Raw genomic sequence first — 23606 nt, forward strand, 5'->3', positions numbered from 1 at the left:
TTCAACATATTTGACAAATTACCTACACAAAAATAAGTAAATGAACTAATGGCCAAGACCGCAGACCTTGGCCCTGTCGCTCGCACACACGCACTTTTTCTCTCTCTCTCCCGCACCGTCGCGCTCTCTGCGCATAGCGGTGTAAAATGAACGACAACAATAAACAAATGCTGAGTTCTGAGCAAGCAATTTAAGCTTGCGATTCTTCTCCCAAATATGGCAGGCTTCATTCAGATTGAAACAAATATTATTAACCTTGAAGTTTTACAGTATAGAACTGACATTGAACGCTCTGAGCGAGCTGTGCTGTGGTAAACATGGAGATGTAGCCTCAAGTTGCTAACGTCACTGTGTCCATTCCCGACCAGTTTTTAGCTAACATTCTGATAAAATGCCACTTCAAATATTGATAAAAATGAATGTATCACGTTTTCAGCTGATGTACTGATTTCACGTAAAGCTTTAACTTCTTACCTTTCGAGCTAAATATTATAAAAAAAATCTTTACTTATCCTTTACTAGAGCCGGTATAAAGACGCCGGCGCCGGTAAATTAGCCGTGCGCTACCCTTGTCCAAACCCGACCACACTTATCCTCGTAGTAAACACTCGCTGCTGCTGTTTTTCCGGGGATATTAACTTGATCCAGGGTCAGCAAACTGACCATAATGCTGTCAATATATCCGGGGACAATAAGATATTACGCTTCAACATCTCCAAACTATGCGATAAAATCTCAATTTGACTGTTTACCACCACCTGCTGGATGTTTTGTTGAACTCTTCTCGGCTTTCTGTCATCAATGTAACTTTCCTAAATTATTTAGACATGTAAACGTCCATGTTAATGAAATTTGACACGTAGATTGTTTGGTATGCCTAAAATAATATTACTTACACTTTCCTAGCAATTGCAAAAGAAAATGGTGGCCAAAAGACTGGAAACTGGGTGTCCATACCCCGTTCGGGTTTGGACAATAGTAGTTTACGGCGGTTGGGATTGGACACAGTGACGCTAGTTGTTGAATGGTAAGCTAACTCCAGATTACATAGTTTACACACTACTTTGGCTGTAGGCTCAACAAGTTTACCATTAACTGACCAAAATCCAAAATATTTCCAGACATCACTCTTTAGATTTTTTGGGGTTACAATCACTTTCTCTGCTGCGGTCAAGCTGGGTTCTGCACTTTCTGCCATCTTCCACGCAAGTCAACTGTCAGCAGTGACGCTGAGGCGCGTACCTACCCGCAAAGCAGAGAGACGCGCTGCGGTTGTGTTATTTTTATTTTTTTACATTTTATTAATTTTCACGTTCGAAATTCGTTTTTTAACCACTATTCGAATATATATTCGAATTTAGAATATTCGTTGACAGCCCTAATGTGCAGTCAGACATTCATTTGTAAGTTTGTTACATGTCTGTTTTTTTTACTGTGCAATTCAGTGGAGGAGTGATCCTCATCATGGCTCAAACCTAGCCAACCTTTCAATGGTTAGCTAGCAAATTAGCTCTGACTAAAGCACTATACAGTTTACACTTACCTACAGTTTGCCATTTAACGTTAAATATTATAGGGAAATTCCATGCAAAGGTCACCCTTACCATAGATTAGTTTTTTTGTGCGAACTAGGGCTCCACGATTATGGCCAAAATGATAATCACGATTATTTTGATCAATATTGAGATCACGATTAATTATCATGATTATTTGTTGATTTTAACCTAATCAAATTTTATTGTCACAGTACATTGTACCTGCAGAATGGATGTGAATAAAATAAAAAATATACAATCAATAAAAAACTAATATTCCATAACAGAATGTAACCAAATGAGAACATTTCAGAACTATGCAGAAAATACTAGTTTACAGGTTTTTGGAAAGTTTTACTACGCGTATTCGAATTGAAAACGATCTCCGTCCACACTAGCGTTTTCATATCGTTTTCCAAATGTTTGCCGTCCACACTAACACGGGTACATGACAATCGTTGTCATGGTCACACCAAACCTGCCCCTCCCTCCCGCCACGGTGCCTTGTTTAGATACTCCTCTGGCAATACTATTTGGTGTTTTAAAATGTTACCACCAGCTAGCTGTTCAGCCAGGTCTCACCCAGAATCGCCGCTCTATGTTTGGTTACTCCCGTCTTCTCTGCCTTGTCCCCCTATCGTTCAGGCACACCGAGTACAACGCTCGCCTTCTGCGTAGGAGTAACGTGTATCTAGCCTTAAGTGATAATACTTGTACCTGAAGTACACTTACTAAACTGGTAAATAAATTATAGAGATGGAGCAGCATATTTCTTTCACCTTCCATGTTCATCTCGACATTATAGCTATAGAGCGAAAGTTACCCCCAATGCTATGGCAACTGAACGTCATCGTATCTGAAAAGCTGGACCCCGCCCACACTACTACGCGAACCCGGCGTTTTCAAATGTCTCTGGCTAGGGGAGCGTATTCGAAAAACTCAGTTTTCAGAGTAGGCTAGATATGTATGCGTTTCAAAATTTACTCGGGCTGGTGTGGACGGGGCCTCTGTCCTCTGTAACCGTCTACATCTAGAAACTAAGCTGCGTGGTGCAGCCTGCCGGCTGCAGCCTGCAGATTGGAGAAAGAGTTTATCATAGCCCAATTCATAAAATTAAAAAATTTCCGACTTTACAGAGCCGTTTATAACTCCTACCCGGCTGCAAGTGGCAACTCTCGCTGGTCGTTTCATGCAGCCGATGTAGAACGCACCTATTGGTTTACGGAGCGCTAGATTGGAGGGTCACAGACCATACAGCGCAGATGAAATGATTAAGACTACAGCGTTTATATGTTAAACAATATGAGATTTTGTCTTTGGTTTTTAAAATCAAACCAAATTTATTTCGGATTATTCCAACGGCAGAATGAGGCACAGGGAACATAGATGTGCGTAAACGCGCAAAGACGCTATTTAGAGGTGGATAAACGAAATATCCGCAATTTAGAGGTGGATAAACGCAATTTCTGCAATTTGGAGGTAGATAAATGATATTTATCCAATTTTTCGAATTTTGCGTTTAGCCCCCACTAGATCCCTGTATACAAGTTGTGCACTCAGGCAGAAAACTTTTTTTCAAATGGCCGTTTTGTACTGTTTCAAGAACAGAGAAAATGGACTCAAGTTTTCAGTAAAATTTTACCATTTTGCATTTTCCTGGTTGACAAGGGAATGATAGAGCAATGTATACGCTCAGCTTGAGTTAAAGGCACAACTCCATAAATGTATAAGCCTCTTATGAGTGAGTGAGTTCCATGGCCAAGTCACATCCGTAACATTTTGTAGGATGCCATTCAAACAGTGCCGATGCTACAACATCCAAAGTATCTGTGCAAAGCTCATTTATACCAATGTCAAGTCTAACAACAAAATTGTGCTCCTTTGTTACTTTTAAAAACTTTAATGATGTGTTATGGACGTTAGGTTACGGACGCTACACAATGTTAATTTTTACAATACAACTGTTCACAACTCAATGGAAATGTTCTCAAATTAAACAGCAAAGCCGTTTTAACACCTTTCACTGACGTGTTTCAGTGAAACTGACATTCCAGTGATGGATATAGTCCGTAATCATGGGTTAACCAAACATTAACATATCTTCAGCGATCAACATCTTCTCGATTGACACTGACATTTTGAGTAGCCTAATTATCTTGCCGTAACTGTCTTTGCCCTAACCTCGATCAGAGCCTGTTTAAGGAGAGCCTTGCCACTCCCTATTAAGCCCCATTGTACCAAATGTTGTTGCAGTTCCACCAGAGTTCCACTGGGAGTGATCGCGGTGAGTGCAAAATGAATGGGAGGCTATGGAGCTAAACGGCTAAATTTGTCTCTTTCACCTGATTGTCGTTGAGAAATCTCAGATTTGATTGTAGTTTTTGCATGTTCAACATGGATTACAGTTCGAAAGTTGAATGAATGAGTACTTATGTCCTTTCGATTTCTTACAGGAAGTCGTTATTGCCCATAACATGCTAGCATTCTGCTAACGAATGCTGATGGTTGGTGAAGGACTGACTACGACCAGAGATCCCGCTTGATGGCATCCCAAGCAGAACCAGAATGTCAGAGCATTAGCAACATTAGCAACAACATTAGCAAGCCAAAACTCTTTCTAGCATGTGTATTGACAGGGAGAGCCTAACCTGTCAGCTGTGTTGTCGAGGCCTCGAGAGAAAAGTGGCAGTAACCAGAGCTTGCCGTCAAGCAGTATTTTGGGCCATACGATGTGTATGACGTCAATGCCATTTTCAAAGGCTTTATAGAATGGAAAGGCGACTTTAAAAAAATCTAACACCCAGCGGTGCGTATTTGTTTTGCCTCCCCTTTTGAATTCAGAATTCAAATGAATAGACAAAAAATGATATTTACATTTACATTTAGCAGACGCTCTTATCCAGAGCGACTTACAGTAAGTACAGGGACATTCCCCCCGAGGCAAGTAGGGTGAAGTGCCTTGCCCAAGGACACAACGTCATTTGGCATGGCGGGGATTCGATCTGGCAACCCTCTGATTTCTAGCCCGACTCCCTCACCGCTAAGCCATCTGACTCCCTATATATTTATATATATCCCATTATATATATCCCTTTATATCCTGAGAAAAGTGGATTTTGAGGGGTATAGCTCCATAGACCTCCATTCATTCTGCACTCGACCGTTAGCGCCTCATATGGAACTTGAGTGGAACTGCAACCAGATCAGAACCCGGAAATTTCTTGATAGTGGCAGTTCTCCCCATAGATATATACATAGATATATAGAAAGACTAGATGTCTTACGGCGGATTCTAGAACGTCCGCACAGGGCGGCCATCTTGCTACAGTCAACTCGCTCAACCATAACATTGTGTTGATGCTACATGTTTAAATGGCCAGAACTTGCTCAATTTTCAACCGATTTTAAACGGTTTGGTTTGTTATTAACGTCAGAGATGTCGTTATGCCACTGCATACTTATGAATAATTCTGTTATAAAAAAAAAAAATTAATAGAAGTATTCAGGTCTTTCGTAGCCCAAACACAAAGCAGGATATGGATTTCCTCAGTTGTCTTTTTATCCACAAAATGAAATTAGTACACATATGATAGTGTTTTGGGTGGTCTCTTCAAGGCTAGGTTTTTCAGCTACATTCTTTTGTAGTACTTACCGGAAGTTGCACCCATAATAATTTCTAAGGTAGACCCCAGAGAATGTTTAATATAGGGACAACTGCCACCAGAGAATGTTTAATTTAGGGAGAACCAATGCCAAAATACACCATCATGTGTGAGGTGATCTGTAGTCGAGGGGAGGAAGGGAGGGGGGCAAGGGACTGACATGAGAAGAGTTCAACAAAACATCCAGCAGGTGGTGGTATACAGTCAAATTTAGATTTTATCGCATAGTTTGGAGATGTTGAAGCGTGATATCTTATTGTGGAGGACATAACTACGTCCCTGGGTATATTGACAGCATCGTTGGTCAGTTTGGTAACCCTGGATCAAGTTAATATCCCCGGAAAAACAGCAGCGTTGAGAACTACGAGGATAAGTGCGGTCGGGTTTGGACAAGGGTAGCGCACGGCTAATATACCGGCGCCAGCGTCTTTTTACCGGCTCTCGTAAAGGATGAGCTAACTACATTTTTTTTTACAATATTTAGCTCGAAAGGTTAGTAGTTAAAGCTTAACGTGAAATCAGTAAATCAGGTGAAAACGTTATACAATCATTTTTATCAATATTTGAAGTAGGGATGGGCATTCGATTAAATTGTCTTAATCGATCGTCGGGAGAATTAACGATCGATTTTCGATTAATCATTAAAATTGTTATATTAAAATTAGGTATTTATAGGCTATATTAAAATGCAGTGACAATAGAAAAAACACAGCGTGTTTCCGCATTGAGATCTGTAGCTATTACAAAAAGAACAACTATTTCTGTAACTCCTAGAAGCGGAGCCGACAGCTAGAAGCCAGTGCTCAAACACAACTGACCCTCCTTTTTTTCCGGCTAATTAACGTTTAATTAGCCGGCTTCTAGCTAGAGTTTCTCTAGAGTGGCAGTTCTCCCTCTATTAGACATTCTCTGCCTCGATTCCAAGTCTATGTTTATTGTTACTTCAGAGAATGTCTAATATGGGGAGAACTCCCACTCTCAAGAAACTTCCGGGTTCTGAACTGGTTGAGTCTGGCCTCACTCCATTGACAAGCGTTGGCTTCCTTGTAGGCGGGTACTCTGTTGAAGTTTAAAACTATTGGATCTGCCCAGAGCCACTCTGATCTGCCATAACCAAATGCTAGTGTTCGCCTTAGCCAATTCCTTCACCACTACTGTAACAGAGCTAGCTGCCGTAGCTGGAAAATCAAACTGTTCCCGAACCCTGTGGGGAGGAGGGCCACAACATCATGGCCACCAACAAAACTCAGCAAAACTTGTTCTTGCCTACGGCTTTAATTTATAGATATTCGGCATGTGTTACCACAACGCACCAAATGGCTTCGCTCGCATCTTTCTCCACCGGCATTACAGAACTACAACACAAACTAGCGCACAACATAAACATTATCGTTCTCAGCCACTCCCTCTGTTCGCTGATTCGCCAGAAGAAAATCAACCTGCAAAATCTGACTTGCCACACTCTCCCTAGCATCAAAATCCCAGCTCCATGGGTTAGCTCCATGGCCCAGCTCCGTAACTCAGGGGTGGGCAATGAATTTTTACAAGTATGGAGCTAGAAAGCTGACAAAAGTATCTCAATTTGAATATGAAAGATCTGAAATATTTGTGTGTCAAATTTCATAAAACTTAAATATTTTGCTGTTGAATATATAATGTATTAATTATTTGTATGCTGATAAATACAAATTTCTAAAATTCAGATTGCAGGAATTCAGATTCTTGACATTCAGATTGCAGGAATTAAGATTCTTGAAATTCAGATTGCTGAAATTCAGATTTTGTCTGAACTAGGCCAAAGGTGAAACGGCTTGCTTTCACAGGAAAAAGTAGACGATTTCAGAACGACCAAACTTTACCTCAGAACAAACTGAGATGCTAGTTGGAGGAAGACCCAGATTACACATGCGTATCTGGGATAGCACACTTACTTCCCGTTGTGTAGAAGATACGTCGGCAAGATTTAGTATGGAGATTGTTGGCATTTGATCGAAACTGACTTCCAGAAGATGTGTGGACGATGTATCAAATCACACCCGGCAGCACTACAGATATCCTGTTAACCATAGATAACTCCTTATATCTACGCTGTTAAATACTATATCCGATCGCTCAGACAGCAAATATTTCACTATCCATAACCGATCTGAAATGTCACTTAGCAAATGAACATAGCCTATAGGCTGAACATTGACTTTGATAGGAATAAGGAGATAATGGAAAAATATGCTTGACCATCCAAAATTGGCTATTAGCAATACAGTAGCTAGCTAGCGTGATTTGATTCAACCTGGATGTTCTGTGTGGGTATTATAATTAAGAGACACAATTGAAGTTCATGATTTTATATCAGGCTGGATGTTGATGCCATCAACAGAGGTGTCAAGTAACGGAGTACAAATACTTTGTTACTTTACTTAAGTAAAACATTTCGGGGATCTATACTTTACTGAAGTAATTGTTTTTCAGACGACTTTCTACTTCTACCATTATATTTTCACGCAAATATCTGTACTTTCTACTCCTTACATTTTTTTAATAGCCTCATTACTCCAATTTCATTTTGGCTTGTTTTCATTCCGGCTTGTCATCGTTCAAAAAAACACTCACCAAAAAATAACCTATCCAGATAAATCGCGCTATCCGGATAGAGTGAATTTGATTGTGGTTGGATGAGAAGTATAATTATATACCATTCCGACACCCTATTGGTTTGTACGCGATCAATCGCACCGGCACATGACGCAAATCATGTCACACCCCAGCAAGGAAATAGCAGACGTATGTAGCCTAAGATGTCCGTGACAGAGGCTCAAGAGAACTCGAGCAATATGTCCCAACCAAGCACCAGCGAGGAGGTTGGTAGCCAGGAAGACCTACAACCCTTCTACATTCCTGGCCATACCTGGAATAATTTTTCAAAATCTTTGGAATTAAAACAACTTTCGAATGCGCTGCAAGCTCTGCACACCCAAGTACGCTACCACGAGCTAATGGCTTTCAAAAACTCGCCATTGAATTTGAATTTGCCTTTGAATTTGAATAAAGGCTATTGATAACATGCCTCTGAAGTTTGACTTTTTGCACCATTACAATACTTATAGGCAACTAGTCATCATATCTTCCGCTCCATGAAACACATGTTAATGCTAAGTAGTACGCATATATTGTTCTTTAATGTATTTGCATTGTACTAAAATGCGTTCATTTTCAATTGGCATAAACAGGTGCAGACAAAATTTGTCAACATTAACATTTCAATATAACATTATAGTCATTATGGCATTAAGAATTTTTTTTTTGGGGGAGGTGGGGTCGTGTATTATAGGCCCCTGTGGTGCGACCTAAGCTTTTATACTTAATGGCTTTTTTTTCCCCTTACATTCCTACTTATACATTTATACTTTAAGTAGTTTTGAAACCAGTACTTTTATACTTTTACTAGAGTAAAAAGCTTGAGTTGAAACTTCAACTTCTACAAAAGTATTTTTAAACCCTAGTATCTATACTTCTACTTGAGTAATGAATGTGAATACTTTTGACACCTCTGGCCATCAAGCTCTTAAAAGAACTCCAACACAGAAAAGAGAACAACAGAAGATAAATATATAGGCTACAGCTTTGCCAGTTGTTCCGCGTCTTCCATCGGTCTCCGCCGCCCTCCGACTCTCGACTCACTTGCTAACAGTAACTGCCGATTTTGGCAGAGGAGAAGACACAAGTTTTTACAAGTTTCATAAGCACTTGCTCCATACTCTTCCTCCAACGAGCAACTCTTAGCTTTTGTTCTGAGGTAAAATTTGGTAGGAGAATGTCTAGATTTGGTCGTTCTGAAATCGTCTACTTTTCCCTGTGAAAGCAATCTGTTTCACCTTTGGCCAAGTTCAGACAAAATCTGAATTTCCGCAATCTGAATTTCAGCAATCTGAATTTCAAGAATTTGAATTCACGCAATCTGAATTTTCGAAATGTGTATTTCTGGATCAAAATAATTCAGTTGTTAAATTTGGCATACAAATAATTCAACATATATTCAACAGTAAAATATGTCAGATCTTTCACATTCAAATTCAGATACTTTTGTCAGCTTTCTAGCTCCATATACAAGGGGCCACATAAGAAACCTAATGTGTTGGAGGGCCGCATCAATGATAACTTGAACATAGTTCTGCTCACTATTCATTTTCTCCTGGTGAAAAAAGCAGTAAAGTATATATTTTGATTAGCTGGTACTGGTTATCAGAAGAATAAGGATATTCTGTAAATGTTTATATAAATATTTTAAATTTTGGTGTAGGTCAAATAGGAAAAGACTATAGAAGTAATAGTAAAAACAATCATTACATCAGTGTTTCATTTTATTTGTAACTAGTTAATCTTCACAAACACTGAAAAGTTGTTTTGCAGTATGTTAAAGATATGCAATTGATCAACTTTATACAAAAAGCAATACTTTTTTTCAGTTCATTTTGTTCTGTGAGAGAAATCCAGTGAACAATTAAGTACATCAAAATGTGTCTGAATGTCTGAGGTGAATATGCGAAGGACAGCAGACAGGTGATGATCAAGGTCTGCAGTTTAACTAGCAAACCATCAGCGGCCAGTGCCCACTGAATCAGGCAAGTTCTTATTATGTCCGCGTTCGTTTTTTTCTTTAGTCCCTTTAGTGCCTATTCAAATTATAATCCTTCAACACAACGAACTGTTCTCCACAAACTAAGAACACAGCTTTGACTTTGACCTCAGTAAACATATACTTAGAAGTCCATGTCTTGTTAAAAACTCTACATTCTGTATCAACCTTTCGTTTGTCATTTTCGAGGGCTAACCAACAGCTAACTCCTGTCGGTGAGGTTGCGCAAGCGCACATAAATCGCCTGATCACTGTAGTCTTTCAGCCCTAGCTACATATCTACTACCGCTCAACACATTTATTTATTTTACATTTTTGATTTACCTCACGCGGGCCAGATTGTGATAGCCTGTAGGCCGGTTGTGGCCCGCGGGCCGTACAATGCCCTGGTCTGCCGTAACTGATTCTCTGGTGCTCAGGTTGTAATTTAAATTGCACAGCACGGAGCAGTGTAGGCCTAGAGTAATATCTGGACCACAGCCAATCAGAGGCAAAAACCCACCCCATCTCTGTCTCTGATTGGTTTAGACAACGATATGATTCAACCATGAGTGTGTGAAGAACAAACGCTTTGTTCGTGGAGAGGCAGTGGATGCGAGGAGGTTAGGTGCACCGGTGCGACCTAGGAACATTTTTAGTTGCACCCCTTACAAATTTTGGTCGCATATGCAACCAAATTGGTCGCACTCTAGAGCCCTGGATGTCATAATGTATTTCAAGAGTGCTTAAACAACTCCTCGCCAAATAGTTCCTTGTCAGACTTTGACTCGACCCCAGGCTCCCTCACACAGAGGTGTCAATTAAAGGTGTGAGAAGCTTAAAAGTCTTGAAAGGTTTTTCTCACTTCGGTCTACTGACAGCTCAACCATCCTTATCCGGAGGCTTCCGTTGGAAGTTCAGCTAGTTGAAGTGTCAAAATTGATGTTTTATAAATCCTTAGATGACAATTTATCTCCAGAAGATATCTCCAGTATACTTAACAAACAAGTCATGAGGATGATAATATAATCCTGCTCTAAACATTGGCATTATATCTAATTGCTGTGGGAAAGAGTTTATTGCTGAAGGATTTTGTTCACAAATAATTGTTTGGGATTTAATCTGTTCCTGGGAGTGAGACTCACTCCCACACTATGAATGTTGTGTTTTAGCGCTACTGTTAGACGCCCTGACTATGTGTCATACTCGTTTCTGTAAACAAATCTGTTGGATCAATGACTGGTTTCGTTTTACCAAGATCAGGAAGTGAGACGGATTACAGGGAATAGAGCAGAGGTTGCAGGAGCCATTACTAGATTAGATTTGAGAATGTAAACTCAGACTAGAGGAACGACAAAAGTGTTTGTGCCTGGAGTCCGGGTGAGTGTTTGTGTGTGCGCATTTCCATGCCTCAGCAACTCATTACTAAAGTCCTTTCATTTTGATAAACACCAACAAATACTACATCATCTTCATACATCAGGCGGCAAAGCCCCAAAGCCATCTGGAAAACAAAACTCGAAAGCGGTAAAAAAAAAAATAAGAATGTACTTGTGAACGTGCTGAACTAGACGGCACCTTGTTTACAGGGACATGGAAGCTCAAGATTCAGTTCTGGACCCCAAGGGCCTGTGTCGAGTTGGCCTGTTGTGATTTATTTTCTCCGTCTGTAATTACCTGAGAAATCAGCCAACAAACCCCCCCCCCACACACACACACACACACTCCCCCACCACCCGCTGTACGCTGCATCTGTGTGGGTCTTTGTGCGTGGCAGCCAGGGGGCTGGTTCAGAGCCCTCCGTGGAAATAAATAAAGGGCACCTCGAGCCTTGAGGCGAAGGTTGGCATGTCCAATTGGCTGGCCCCGGCCTAGATTCTCAGAGGGTTTCAAGGTGTGTGTGTCTTTCTGTTTATGTACGTAAGTGTGGGGTCCAAAAAAAAGCTAAGGTTAAGTTTGTGACCCACTTATCAGCATGGCTTTTCGTGCTTCATAAGCAAGCATGTTAGAGCAAATAGAATGGTTTTACCAACAGAAATTAAATGGCATGAAGATTTTAGGTCATGAAACTGTTTGGCTTGCCTTTCACCTATGATCTAAATATGTGAGTGGTCGTTTCTCGAAAAGTGGCTTTGAGCTATGGCTCTATGACTACACAGTGGCCTATGTTCAAGGTTTTGGGGTTGAGTTTAATTTCAATTTCCTGCTTCCTTTACTGTGCTCTTAGTGCCTGGCCTTTTGGGTTGATTTGGAATCTGAAATGACTGATAAATGTAAGGACAGAAAAGGGTCTACAATGTCTGGACAAATAACCTACATGACTTTAATAGTAAATCATTACTTATTATCCAATGTCCAGTAGCAATTGTTGCGTTTTCATGGAGGTGACGGTGCATTTTATGCAAAACAACATTGAGGAGATTAACAAGGAGTTACAAGAAACAGATTGTGAAATTCATATTGTGAGTCGATTTAAAATGTTGTGTGGCATCGCATAGAGACTTTGCGACATGAATCCAGTTCCCTACCTTCCTGTACTGCCCCTCAATGAGCACCAATCGATATCCGGGTGGGTGGTTTCCCACGATCCTTAGCAGGGGGGTGAGGTGGGTGTGCTGGGTGTGTGGGGTCTGTTTAAGTGGCCAGTTGTACCCAGTTAGCATTTTCATAATATCATGAATGCTAATGAGCCCATTTAATTTTCTCATTTTCTCAGGGATGAGACATTGATCCGTGTTACACTATCAGCAGGATGATCATCAAAATTGACTACATTTCCCTATAAGGTGCTAGTTAGACTAACCTTTGGAGGCGTTTTGAAGGCACGTTCGGGTCATTTGGTCAAAGCAATGTGAAATTAGCATTCAGTTTCACCAAGGTTTATTTAACACTTCCTCACAAGGGAGACAAAGGCTGTTTATTCATTTTACTGTCTTGCGGGAGAAAGAAAAAAAATGTATGTGTTGCTGGTCGCATCATTCTAAAATATGCTCCAACTGACACCTCTGCTGTGACACATGTCAAGACGATGTGTGTATCTGTTATAAGTACAACAGAGATTTTTGATGAGTTCCATCGGGTCAGCTATGGTGCGGCAGCGCTCACCTCGCTCCACAGGAACTGCCAGTGTCATGTGACAGGCTCAGCGCTGATAAGCATTTTACGCGTCACCTGTTTGACTCTGTTTGAGTCCCTCATGTATAAAATGAATGCAGTGGACTCGCTGCTTCAGAGGAGGTTTTTCAGGGATGGTAATGTTTTTTTGGGGGGGGCTTATCACACCTCATGTTAACCATGCTTCTCTATCAGATGGGTTTGGAAGATTGCAAGAGTGGAATAAATAGACTTGGGTCATTGATTCTTCATCCTGTTTCCTACCACACAGCCCATTCCAGGCCCTTTGAGAGGAAATACCGATTTTTCAGGACCTTATTCTAACTAGTCTCTCTGAAGTAAACAGACTTTCTAAAAAGAATCCTGGCTTTGTAAGGTGTCTGTTTTCTCGTATGAAGTACCTAATTTCAAAGGTCTCATCAAATTTAACTCTAAAGATCGTTTTTCTATCTGACTCAAAGCAATCTGGGCTGCGTTTCCCGATAACGATGGATCGTAGCTGTTACGAGGGTTCTCTACGATGAAAATAACGATCCATCGTTACTTCTTACGTGCGTTTCCCGAACATGCTCGTAAGGAGAACCATCGTACGTGTCTCTTAAGTTGCACTTAACAAGTCACTGTCCATTGTACTGAAATGTGAATCTTCTGACGCAACTTTAAGACCTTAAAATTAAAACGTTACCCAAAATATTTAACGAATTACGGTACACAATTTTTTTTTTCTGTCACTATAGAAAGCTTTACATTTATTGTAGGCTACTTATTTGAGTACTTTTCAATGTACATTGTATGATGCTACATGAAGTCAAAAACAATAAGGTGAACGTGCAAACTATGCTGCATCTGAGTTTTACACCGGTGTTAAGACCCTGCAATCAGCGACACAGGATGCTAAATACCAATAGGTCTTGGAAATTAAGTGGGCTTGTCTCCAAATTGAGGTGAGGAAGCTCTTGTTTGAAGAAATGAAGTTCACAAGGCCCTCCATTTCTGTGCCTAGTCTTCTGCCCAATCAAAAAGGTAGTGTCAAATTTAGGTTACCTTATAGCCTAAGCATACAATGTTTATTTGAAATAAGTAAAGGCTGAATTGTGTATTGTATCATATATTCAGTGTTGTCTGTCCAATCCTTACATGTTTTTTCACCTTATAGATCCATGTGAGGGGCAGGAGCAGGGAGAACAAACTCCCATAAAACAACTATTTCTCAAATGACTTGTGCCTTGGTTTTTAACTCTTTTTGGTACTACACTTTCCATATGCAAATATATATAAGATATAAAAGGTATAAAAGAGTCCTATATTTACTACTTCTATATTTACTAGTCCTATATTTACTACTTGAATCACAAGGTTAAAAACCATGCATGTAAATGGTATCACACATGGCATGTCCCAGCTAGCAGCCTAAATAATTCAATGTATAAATACAAGCATCTCAATCCAACATATTTACTGTCTTATTTTCTAGTGCTGACTACTGACTTGACTTGATATCTACAATCTTGCATAGGCCAACAGCTTTCCAAGACCATGTTCGCAATCTCATAATTCTCACATATTGACCACAAATGACATTGTGACAAATAAGTAATGAATCCCCATGTCTTCAACATGGAATCATTGTTTCTGACATAATAATGTCAGAAATAATAATAAACTCTACTTTAATTGATGGTTGATCAATTATACTCATTATGAGTGTAAGATCAGTGTTTCCCCTAGGATTTTATTTAGCAGTGGGGGCAGGTAAGGTCTAACACCCCCCCCCCCCCCCGGCCAAAACAAAGTGCTAACCCTATATTTCGGAGCATCTTAATCTAATAGTCTAATAGCTTATGTAATATTACACATATTTTCGGCCTATTTCCCCTAGATAAATAAAATTAGCATACTTAAAGACACCTTACAGTATGTTCTAAATGGCATAAATGCTGCCAATTAATAATTGACGTAACAACTTATTGTAAATGCAGTGGCCTAGCCTACAGATTAAGGTAGGCCACTCGGAAGCATGTACACTGTCTGCTTCATTTGATCTTGATAGGCTAAGCATTCTGTAGCAAATAATAACACTATACCCACTATTTATTCATTAAAACTAGGCTACTTAAGCATAATAATGCACCTAAAATACAAACGTGAGCAAAGGCAGCAATCGCTATCGAATCAACAGACGTGCAATTTTGCTAGCAGGGGAAGAATACAAACAACGAAAATCACCAGTTAACTTAATTTAAATTTGCAAGAACTATAGACTAATACATTAACAGGCTTAAATGAACTGACAACATAAATTATACGACTTTCAGTTCTCAAGGATGCACACGCGCAATCTCAACTGCGCTGTGAAGCGCGTCTGTGCTATTCTCCGACATGCGCTCTAACAATCACGGCTGATAGACGGCCTAAAATTTTGTACAGCTCTAATTCTGATACCGTGGCGGCAGAAATTTAACCGTGGCGGGCCGCGGACACTGAAGATATGTCAGATGACATCATGATATCATGATGCTCCTGAACCACATAAAAGCAGACCTGCAGAGGCTAACAAGGAGGTCCTTTGCACTGACCCCTGCAACCCGACTACTGGAAGTGTTAAAGTTCTATGCCACTGGCAGTTTTCTGGAGGTTATTGGAGATGGACATGGGCTCTCAAGGCCTCAGTTTCAAGATCTGTGCAGGCTGTCACAACTGCATTACTTTGCCACATCCCAGACCACGTCCAATTCCCCACAACCAGAGGGGACAAGTCTGCGGTGCAGGACTTATACTACCTTCTAATGAACATCTTCAATGTTCAATTGTTGTTGTGTTATTGTACTGGTAAAAGCGTTACGTTAATGCATTTCTAGTTACTATTCCACATTACAACAGCCATATTTCAATTTTATAGTATTTAGAATAAGACTGACATAGTTTTTTAAATACCTTCATTGCATGCGCCAAACCCAACAAATCAAATTATTTTGTGTAACCTAAATTTACTTGACAATAAACCGGATTCAGATATGTTTTCGGCACTTAAACTTGTATGGCTTAACAAATATCCCAGTTCCCTCATAACTGTTGTAAAAAGAGAACCAAAATAATCTTATTTTCCATCGGAAGTAACTTTCAGCATGAGTTTAATGTAGTTTTCATGGTCGGCCTACGTGTGTCTCCACTGAGTCTCTGTGCTACGATGCACTTAGCGATCTACGACTGGTCTGGAGCTCTCGTTAATCTACAACGATTTTCAAGTGCCTCTTTAGCTACGATGGTTTCGGGAAACGGCCCGTACAACTAAGATCCATCGTACGATGGACTCTACGATCAATTTAGGCTTACGATGCTTTCGGGAAACGCAGCCCTGGTTTGTAGGGCCTGGATGGAAGGACTAATAAATATTAAGTCCCTGTCAAAAGTTTGGAAACACCTGGGGCCTCATGTATAAAGGATTGCGCAGCTTTCATACCAGAAGATGGCGTATGGCCAAAACTCGAAAAGTACCTACGCACAGAAATATTAACATCTATAAAACCGGTCGCCAGGTCCTGTGCACCTTTCCTTTATAAATCAAAATCAACGTGAGATTGACCGCAGGTGAAAATAAACGCCGCACCAAAAATGAACGTTAAATGCCGTGGCATTTATTCGAAAAAATACGGTTACTGTGAGATCGAGGTTCTGACAACAGAAATGGAGGCGAGAAAATGTGTCCTGTTTGGCGGCCTGTCATCAGGTATTAGCGACAAAAGAAAATTGGCGGAGTGGAAGCTGTCACTATTTGCGCCCTTTCTTGTTTTTAACCTGTAGCACTTTGAGATTTAGCTAAATGTAAAGTGCATTACAAATAAAGTCATTATTATTATTATTATAGGGCCATAAATGCTGTGGGTTCAGAGAACCAGACCATGGAAGAAATTAAAAAGAAATGGTCCAATGTAAAACTTTAAATGAAGAAACGTGTATCGCGCGCATCGTAACAGCATGGCAGCTATAGGATTAGCGTGCATGCATTTCCTGAGTGATTTTGTCGTTCGTTTGATACCCTCAAGTTTAACAGAAGTTATTAAGTGGTGGCGGATTAAACAGAAGGCTATATAGCATTTCCCGTTTTGGGTTTTGGCATTTTGATGTGATCATCCACATTAATGATCAAACTTTTATTTTTATGTTTTTTGAATTGTCAACGTCATAAACGTAGGAAACTTTATTTTATAATGTTTGGTGAGTTTCTGCTCTTTTCAGTTAGAATTCGCCATGTTACAGAGGCAGCCAAGAGTTTGCGGACGGTCCGCACATTCTCACGTTTGCTCAAAACTTTCCGTGATGGCCCGCACATTCTCACGTCAAGTAAATCTTTATACATCACAAAGTGTGCGTGAAAACCAGCGTACGCAAGCTTTTTGTGCGTACGCAACGTTTATACATGAGGCCCCAGATCTTTTATCATTTTTGAAAGACACATTCATCCTATTGTTTATATGCAACCAAGGTGGTTATTTAACAGTATGAAGATTTACTTTGACCAAAATGTTAGCCTATTGGTACAAAAGCTGTCACCGTAGGCATTATTTGGAGAAAATGCTACCTCATTAAAGTTACATTTCCTACAGACCGTGATTGAGGGATTGATTGAGTGATTGAACTCATGCATTGAAAACACTGAAAAACAGGTGGTGCATGTGTCTCTCAAAAACAAAACAAGGCTAGGTGTTTCCACATTTTTGACATGCACTGTATAAAGAGACAGAAAAGGTGGATAGAGGGGATAGAGAGAGGGAATGACATGAAGCAAATATGATTCAAACTCAAGGCTGCTTCTGTAAGGCCTGGTGAGCCACCGGGGCACCCACAGATAGGACCAATATTAATGATGCCTGCTTTTCTATTTAATGAGCACGTTGGGTAGCTTGTGCATGTTTCACCGAAACAAAATGCCAAAAAAGCTCACTGACTCAAATTACAAACCCAAACTTGGCATTCGCCCAAGAACCAGAGCTCTGGCAGTGCTGCCGTAATTAAATGACTTCTGTATTAGCCATGACTGTGCAGATTTCAGCCTCTGGGTTTTTGAGGTACCAAACACTGTCTTGACCACTCTCCAGATGCTGAGATGCCCCCCTAGGCAAGTATTTGGGGAAGCCAGACATCGATCGGCACTGCTTCTTTGTGTGTTTTCGGAGAGTGGTCGATGCGACTCAACCCTCTGCTGTTTGTCTTTCAGGCTCGAAACGTCACCACAGGGGAGCTGGCAGCCATCAAGGTCATCAAACTGGAGCCTGGTAAGATTTTGACTTCTCATCCATTTTTTACTAGTCTGGCATTGAACTGGAAGTTTGGCTCGTATGTTTGGTTCTTTGTTCTTCACCGCATCTTTTCCCAATCGTCCTAACTTATGTTTCACCATTAGTAACATCATAGAAGCAAGTTTCCACCAAGTGCCTTCCAAAAGGTTCTAAAAACTCAGCCACAGCAAGTCAGCATGTCATTTTGTTCCATCAACAGTATGCAGGCATCCAGTAATTATGACCGATTCTGAAATGGTATGGTTATCCAACTAGGCCTATTTTTGGGGTTTCTTATTGGTTTGGAAAACGCTGGTCTTTAGGTTCCAAAAAACCATTTCCTTCCCTGTAACCATCCATCCATCCACACAACCAACCATCCATCTAACACACTACACATTTACAGGTACTCTGCATTCCTCTCTCCAGTCACACATACCTAGATAAGAGGAGTGTTTGCTTCTTTTTTTCTCTTTCCTATAATAGAATGGCCTCTATCTCTTGAGGAATGTGGAGCTCAGTGGAGCTGTATATCGGACTAGATCTCCTTTAATCTCATGCTTAGATGGAAGAGCTTGATTTAGTCCAAGTGTTGGTGTAGGGGAGAGTAGGAAGAAAGCCTGTTACAGCTTGTGTCCAAGCTGTCTGTTTGCACTAACGGGAGATTATCAAGAGAAAGCTGAAATGTCTCCTTTTATAATCACTAATTATACAAAGGAAGCTTTTGCCATTTTGGCGTTGAAAAGCTGCCTACCCATGCATACTTAAGCACTTTGGGTTTGCAAATTTCACATGCGGGTTCATTGTGTGACATTTGAGATTTTCCATGGGTTTTGATGTTTTCAGCGAGAGCCTAGTGTTCATTTCTTACAGGACTGTTCAGTACTGGTGTTCATTCTGTCCTGGCATGGTCGTCAGATACCACGATGCAGCTGCAATTCATGCAAATCATTATATAACAGAGTAACTGGAGCTGTGGTTAAGATCACAGTGGTGTATTGTACTTTGGGATCTCACAGATTCCATTATCAGTAATCCCAAAGGTGGTTTGGGAGTCCTCAATTCAGGGTTTGTATAACTAGACAAGGATTACTTCAGACTCGGTTATAGTAGAGTCCTTTGATATCCTTTGAGACAGGCTATCTTGGACCATTTAGCTTATTAACGAAGATTCAGTAGACTTCAGATTTGAACACGTTATTTGACTTTTGGAGCTTTTTTACTATGATCTATTCTCCCCTGACAAACACAATAAGTGCAAAATCCCTAATTGAGTAAACAATGCGAAATAAAATAAAATCAAACACAATTGTATTTGTATAGCCTTTTTTCAAGTAACGTCAAAGAGGATGTTCCCATAGAACTACACTTAAACCTTCCCTCAAGGAAGACAAGGTAAAACTCCCCGGAAAACTCTGAGAGCAAAAACATTTGAGACCTTGAGGGGAGCAACAATGCTGGACATGCATGAGATGGTATCAGTCACATATTAGCCATGGATTCAAAGTCTGACGACAATGGTGTTAAAAGCTTGATAGTGATGATGTACAATGTACATCATGGGGGTGGACACTGGTGGGCAGGCCAGAGACAAAATGTTTGGATGCTTTCATCCTGTTGCAATATAAATCAACTGGCATAAACTTTTAAAGTTGAGCTCGTTAGGCTTCCAGAGTCAGCAGGTGGGAGGCTTGCTTGATGCTGTGTGTGTGTATGTGGACATACGTGGTAGGGGGCAGCCTGAGGCTTGTAATGTACCATTTGATGGTACGGTTTCCAGCTTGCGAGACCGGATGACTACGAGACTGAAGATATAATTAATACTGGTAGCCTACAATGTGTGTGCAAGCATTCAATGCGCAAGTTAAAAATGTTTGAGCTTTTTGGTCATCTGTATCTCAAGTGTCAGCTGTTCTATCCTCAGCAATACTTTGGACTATCAGTTGAATGTTTTAATGAGTTGCCACTAGTTACTTACTCATGCTGCATTCCATGTCATGTGAAATTCTTCATGTTATGTTATTTTTATATTATCTATTCTAGTTTTGCCATACACAAACAACATATTATGCATTAAGCAGTTTATCTGCTTAGGTTGTCTTCAGCGTTTAACCTGAATGTTACATTGATTTGCCTCAATGCCCTCTCCCTCTGTCTGTCTGTGAGGGCCTCATTGCATCACTTTTGCCAGCACAGACGGACCTGATATAGGGTACGCATGCAGCATATTGCTGAGTGCAAATGCCGTTTGCGTTCCTATCAAATATTTAGCGTGTTAGCATTAGCATTCACACCTGATCACCATGCTGATTCTCTGGAGAGCTCATCATGAACATTCGAACATCACACGGTCCGAACGCCGAGGCTTGCACCAGTGCCTCTTTAATATGCAAGGCCCATGACCAGGGGGTTTAGCGAGGCGTCACATCAATACCAGGGAGTGTCTACTGCCCCCCTCCGCATGCAGTCGCTCCGAGGCACTTCACTCAAACCCTCTTTCATGACAAACAATCAAAGACAAGTCATTCTCTTTTGTGTCATGGTTAGAACTGTCTGACATTATCTGTTCAGGCTGTAAGACAGATTCTTCATTGGGGGGAGTTCCGCAGCTTGGGGGGAGTTCCGCACCTTGAACTTCTTTCAGTGTCTGACTGGTTGATGTTTTAATATTGCTAGCAGAGGAAAGGTTAAAAATACCTTCCAGCCAGGAATGGCACTGAAAAGCATGCTTTTAAGTCATGGTCAACATATATATTCTAATGTACCCTATGTGTGTGAGTGTGTCTGTGTGTGCCTGGCCATTCCCTCACCAGGACCTTTTTGCCAATTTGCCCACACACATGATCCACAGCCCCAGAGGCCTCCTCATGTTAGCCATGCAGTGCTAATGCACTGCAGGAACTGCATCTAAAATTCATGAGCCAAAGTATGAAAAAAGAAAATCCACCCTACCCTCTTCAAATGTCACCGGCGCTGCTTGACAATGGGAAGGCGTCACAATCCTCTGACAGAGCCGGGTGACAAGGATGTGCATGGCACTTCACAGAGCGGTCAGCAGCAGCTGGCGTCTCTGACAGGTGTCACCAGCGAGTCCAAGACTGTGTGTTTTCCAGGGTGACAAGGGGTTGGATGGCCTGGAGGATTGTTGCCAGAACCTTGCACGTTCCCCCTTTTTGGGCGCACGCTGACAGGATGAATGACAGCGGCTTGATCCAGTCTCACTTCTCCACTCACACACGCTGTGCACACACGAGAGGGCAAACATGCATTTTTGCACGCGTGCACGTTCAAGAACACGCGGTCACACTTGTACCTAAGCATTGACAGGCATCGTTTCAGCCTCTGACCATTTTTTTGCCTTTTGTTCTCACTTTTTTTTCATTCTCACACACACATACACCTTCACACACACACCCCATCTAAAACACACAGACACACACTGTAACACGGTTGGCATAACACCCTGCAACATGCCTGCAAGGGGGAAAACATGTCACATTTGACCAAAGCTTGACATTGTGCTCTGCACCTTGCTATATGCCAGTCTTCTTTTATCTCAAACAGAATTCTTGTCCTACGACTGAGTTCACCTCTGCTGATGTTTCCCTAGCAACAGTTAGCTGCCAGCTCATTGGTGTCCTTCTCAGAAGGAGAACTGTGCTGCCCATACTGAGTAGTCCTTTAATGTTTGCCTCAACTGTAAATCGTCTCAATTCAGTTCTAATTTGCCCTCATTCGTGCTGTTTTGTTTTTGGACAACATCTCTCACAAGGATTCCATGAATTCCCATAAATGATTATGGCATTCAAGATTTATCTTTTGTGTGTGATTCCCTTTGTCCATGTAAAGAATTCCTACTTTAAGAGGCTAAGAGGCTGCCCAGATCTTTAGAACGGCTTCAAAAGCTTCCAACCCGGCCAATCTGTTTGCACAAAGCCTTCAACTTTCTCCCTGGCTTCATGAAAACACACTGCATATGGATATGCTTAAAGGCCGTTATATGGTACTTCCCGATTACGGACACATGGGAAGGGCCTACACATAGATGGAACGCCCTCTCCGTCGTCTCCGGGGCCGTCGGAGAGCTCTCCCGTGCACCGTTGAAATTCCTGTCGATCCGTCATGCCGTGCTGTACAGCGACGGATACCCCATGGCCGTGATTGGTCCGCTACGACATCATTTCCGAACGACATCATTTACGACTTCGACAGAAAGGCGTTTTCTCTAAGGTCGTCTTCTTGAAAGACGTCTGTGATGAGAACTTCTTGGAGAGAAAATTTATTGTGAGCTAGTTTATGCTCTACTCTAGCAAATTCAGAAACGTGAGTTTGTTGTCTGTGCACTGACTGCCACAGTTTAGTGACCTAGAGTAGTACATTGTAGTTTTGAGTGTACATACAGTTTGTATGGATCTTTTTGTTTCCAATTATATCAGTCTTTTTGTTTATCATTTTTCACATTGGATTATACACTTGGTGGTGGAGAAATGAATTCACAAAACCAGAGCCTTGTCTATATCGCAGGGGTGTCAAACTCATTTTCACCGAGGGCCACATCAGCATTATGGTTGCCGTCAAAGGGCCAGTTGTAACTATGATGTAACGTCAGTAACGATGTAAAAACATGGTGTTTTTGTTGTTGCTTTTGTGAACATAGGGCCTATTATGCTGCAATTGAAGTCCGACTTTTAATTCTTGAACAATCTGCTGTTTTTCTTGGAGGATAAATTTGCAAATTTTTCTCAGTGTTTGGTGACAAAATGCAAGCGCGCATAGCGCAAGAGCAAAACTTGTTTTGCCCTTCATATGATCTCAGAATAGCTTTTTGAGCTTTATGTAAAATAAACATTGCCGTTTTCCAATTGGTAAAACCTTGTCTAATGAAGGTGATGTCTTCATCATTTCTGGCTCCAAATTGTTGACAAGGGAAGCAGAAACATGCTAGCTTGGCAGAGTACTCTAAGCAAGTTCGAGAGCGATACCAACTTGGGTTGAATGCCCGAGGACCTTGGCTGAAAATGCACATGGGGTACGTTCGCAGAACCGGCTGCATTGGAGTGCTGTCATTCAAACCATGCTCGCCTTCACCCAGTTAAACTTTGCGTTTAACACTGATGTGCATACACTGCTTTCTAGAGGCGGGATGTCGTCACTTTGCCGTAACACAATCGAAATGCATGGTGAGAGATGTCGTTTATGGTCAATGCACGCTGTAAAGCAGCGTATTTATTTCAATAGCCCATTAAGCTAAATGAATACGTTCTTATTTTCTTTGGTATTTTTGTGATTAGCAATGATGATTGCTGGGTAATATGTATGTTGTTGTGCAATGGCAAGTCTCTATTTGATCATGTGACAAGACGATACGATATACTATATCGTATCGTCACAGGTGTCAAACTCAAGG

The 23606-nt window shown here is 41.0% G+C and overlaps 1 protein-coding gene across 2 annotated transcripts in view; it reads left to right on the plus strand.

The window, feature by feature from the left end:
- The window catches only part of map4k3a (mitogen-activated protein kinase kinase kinase kinase 3a), an 86530-nt gene that overhangs the window by 16712 nt on the left and 46212 nt on the right, over positions 1-23606 (plus strand). For both annotated transcript variants that reach the window (XM_047043498.1, XM_047043499.1), the window contains exon 2: positions 18139-18196. In XM_047043498.1, the coding sequence (XP_046899454.1) occupies positions 18139-18196 (58 nt within the window). The remainder of the gene's footprint in view (positions 1-18138; positions 18197-23606) is intronic.

The sequence above is a fragment of the Hypomesus transpacificus genome, chromosome 21 (assembly GCF_021917145.1).
Source record: "Hypomesus transpacificus isolate Combined female chromosome 21, fHypTra1, whole genome shotgun sequence".
NCBI classification, from domain to species: domain Eukaryota; kingdom Metazoa; phylum Chordata; class Actinopteri; order Osmeriformes; family Osmeridae; genus Hypomesus; species Hypomesus transpacificus.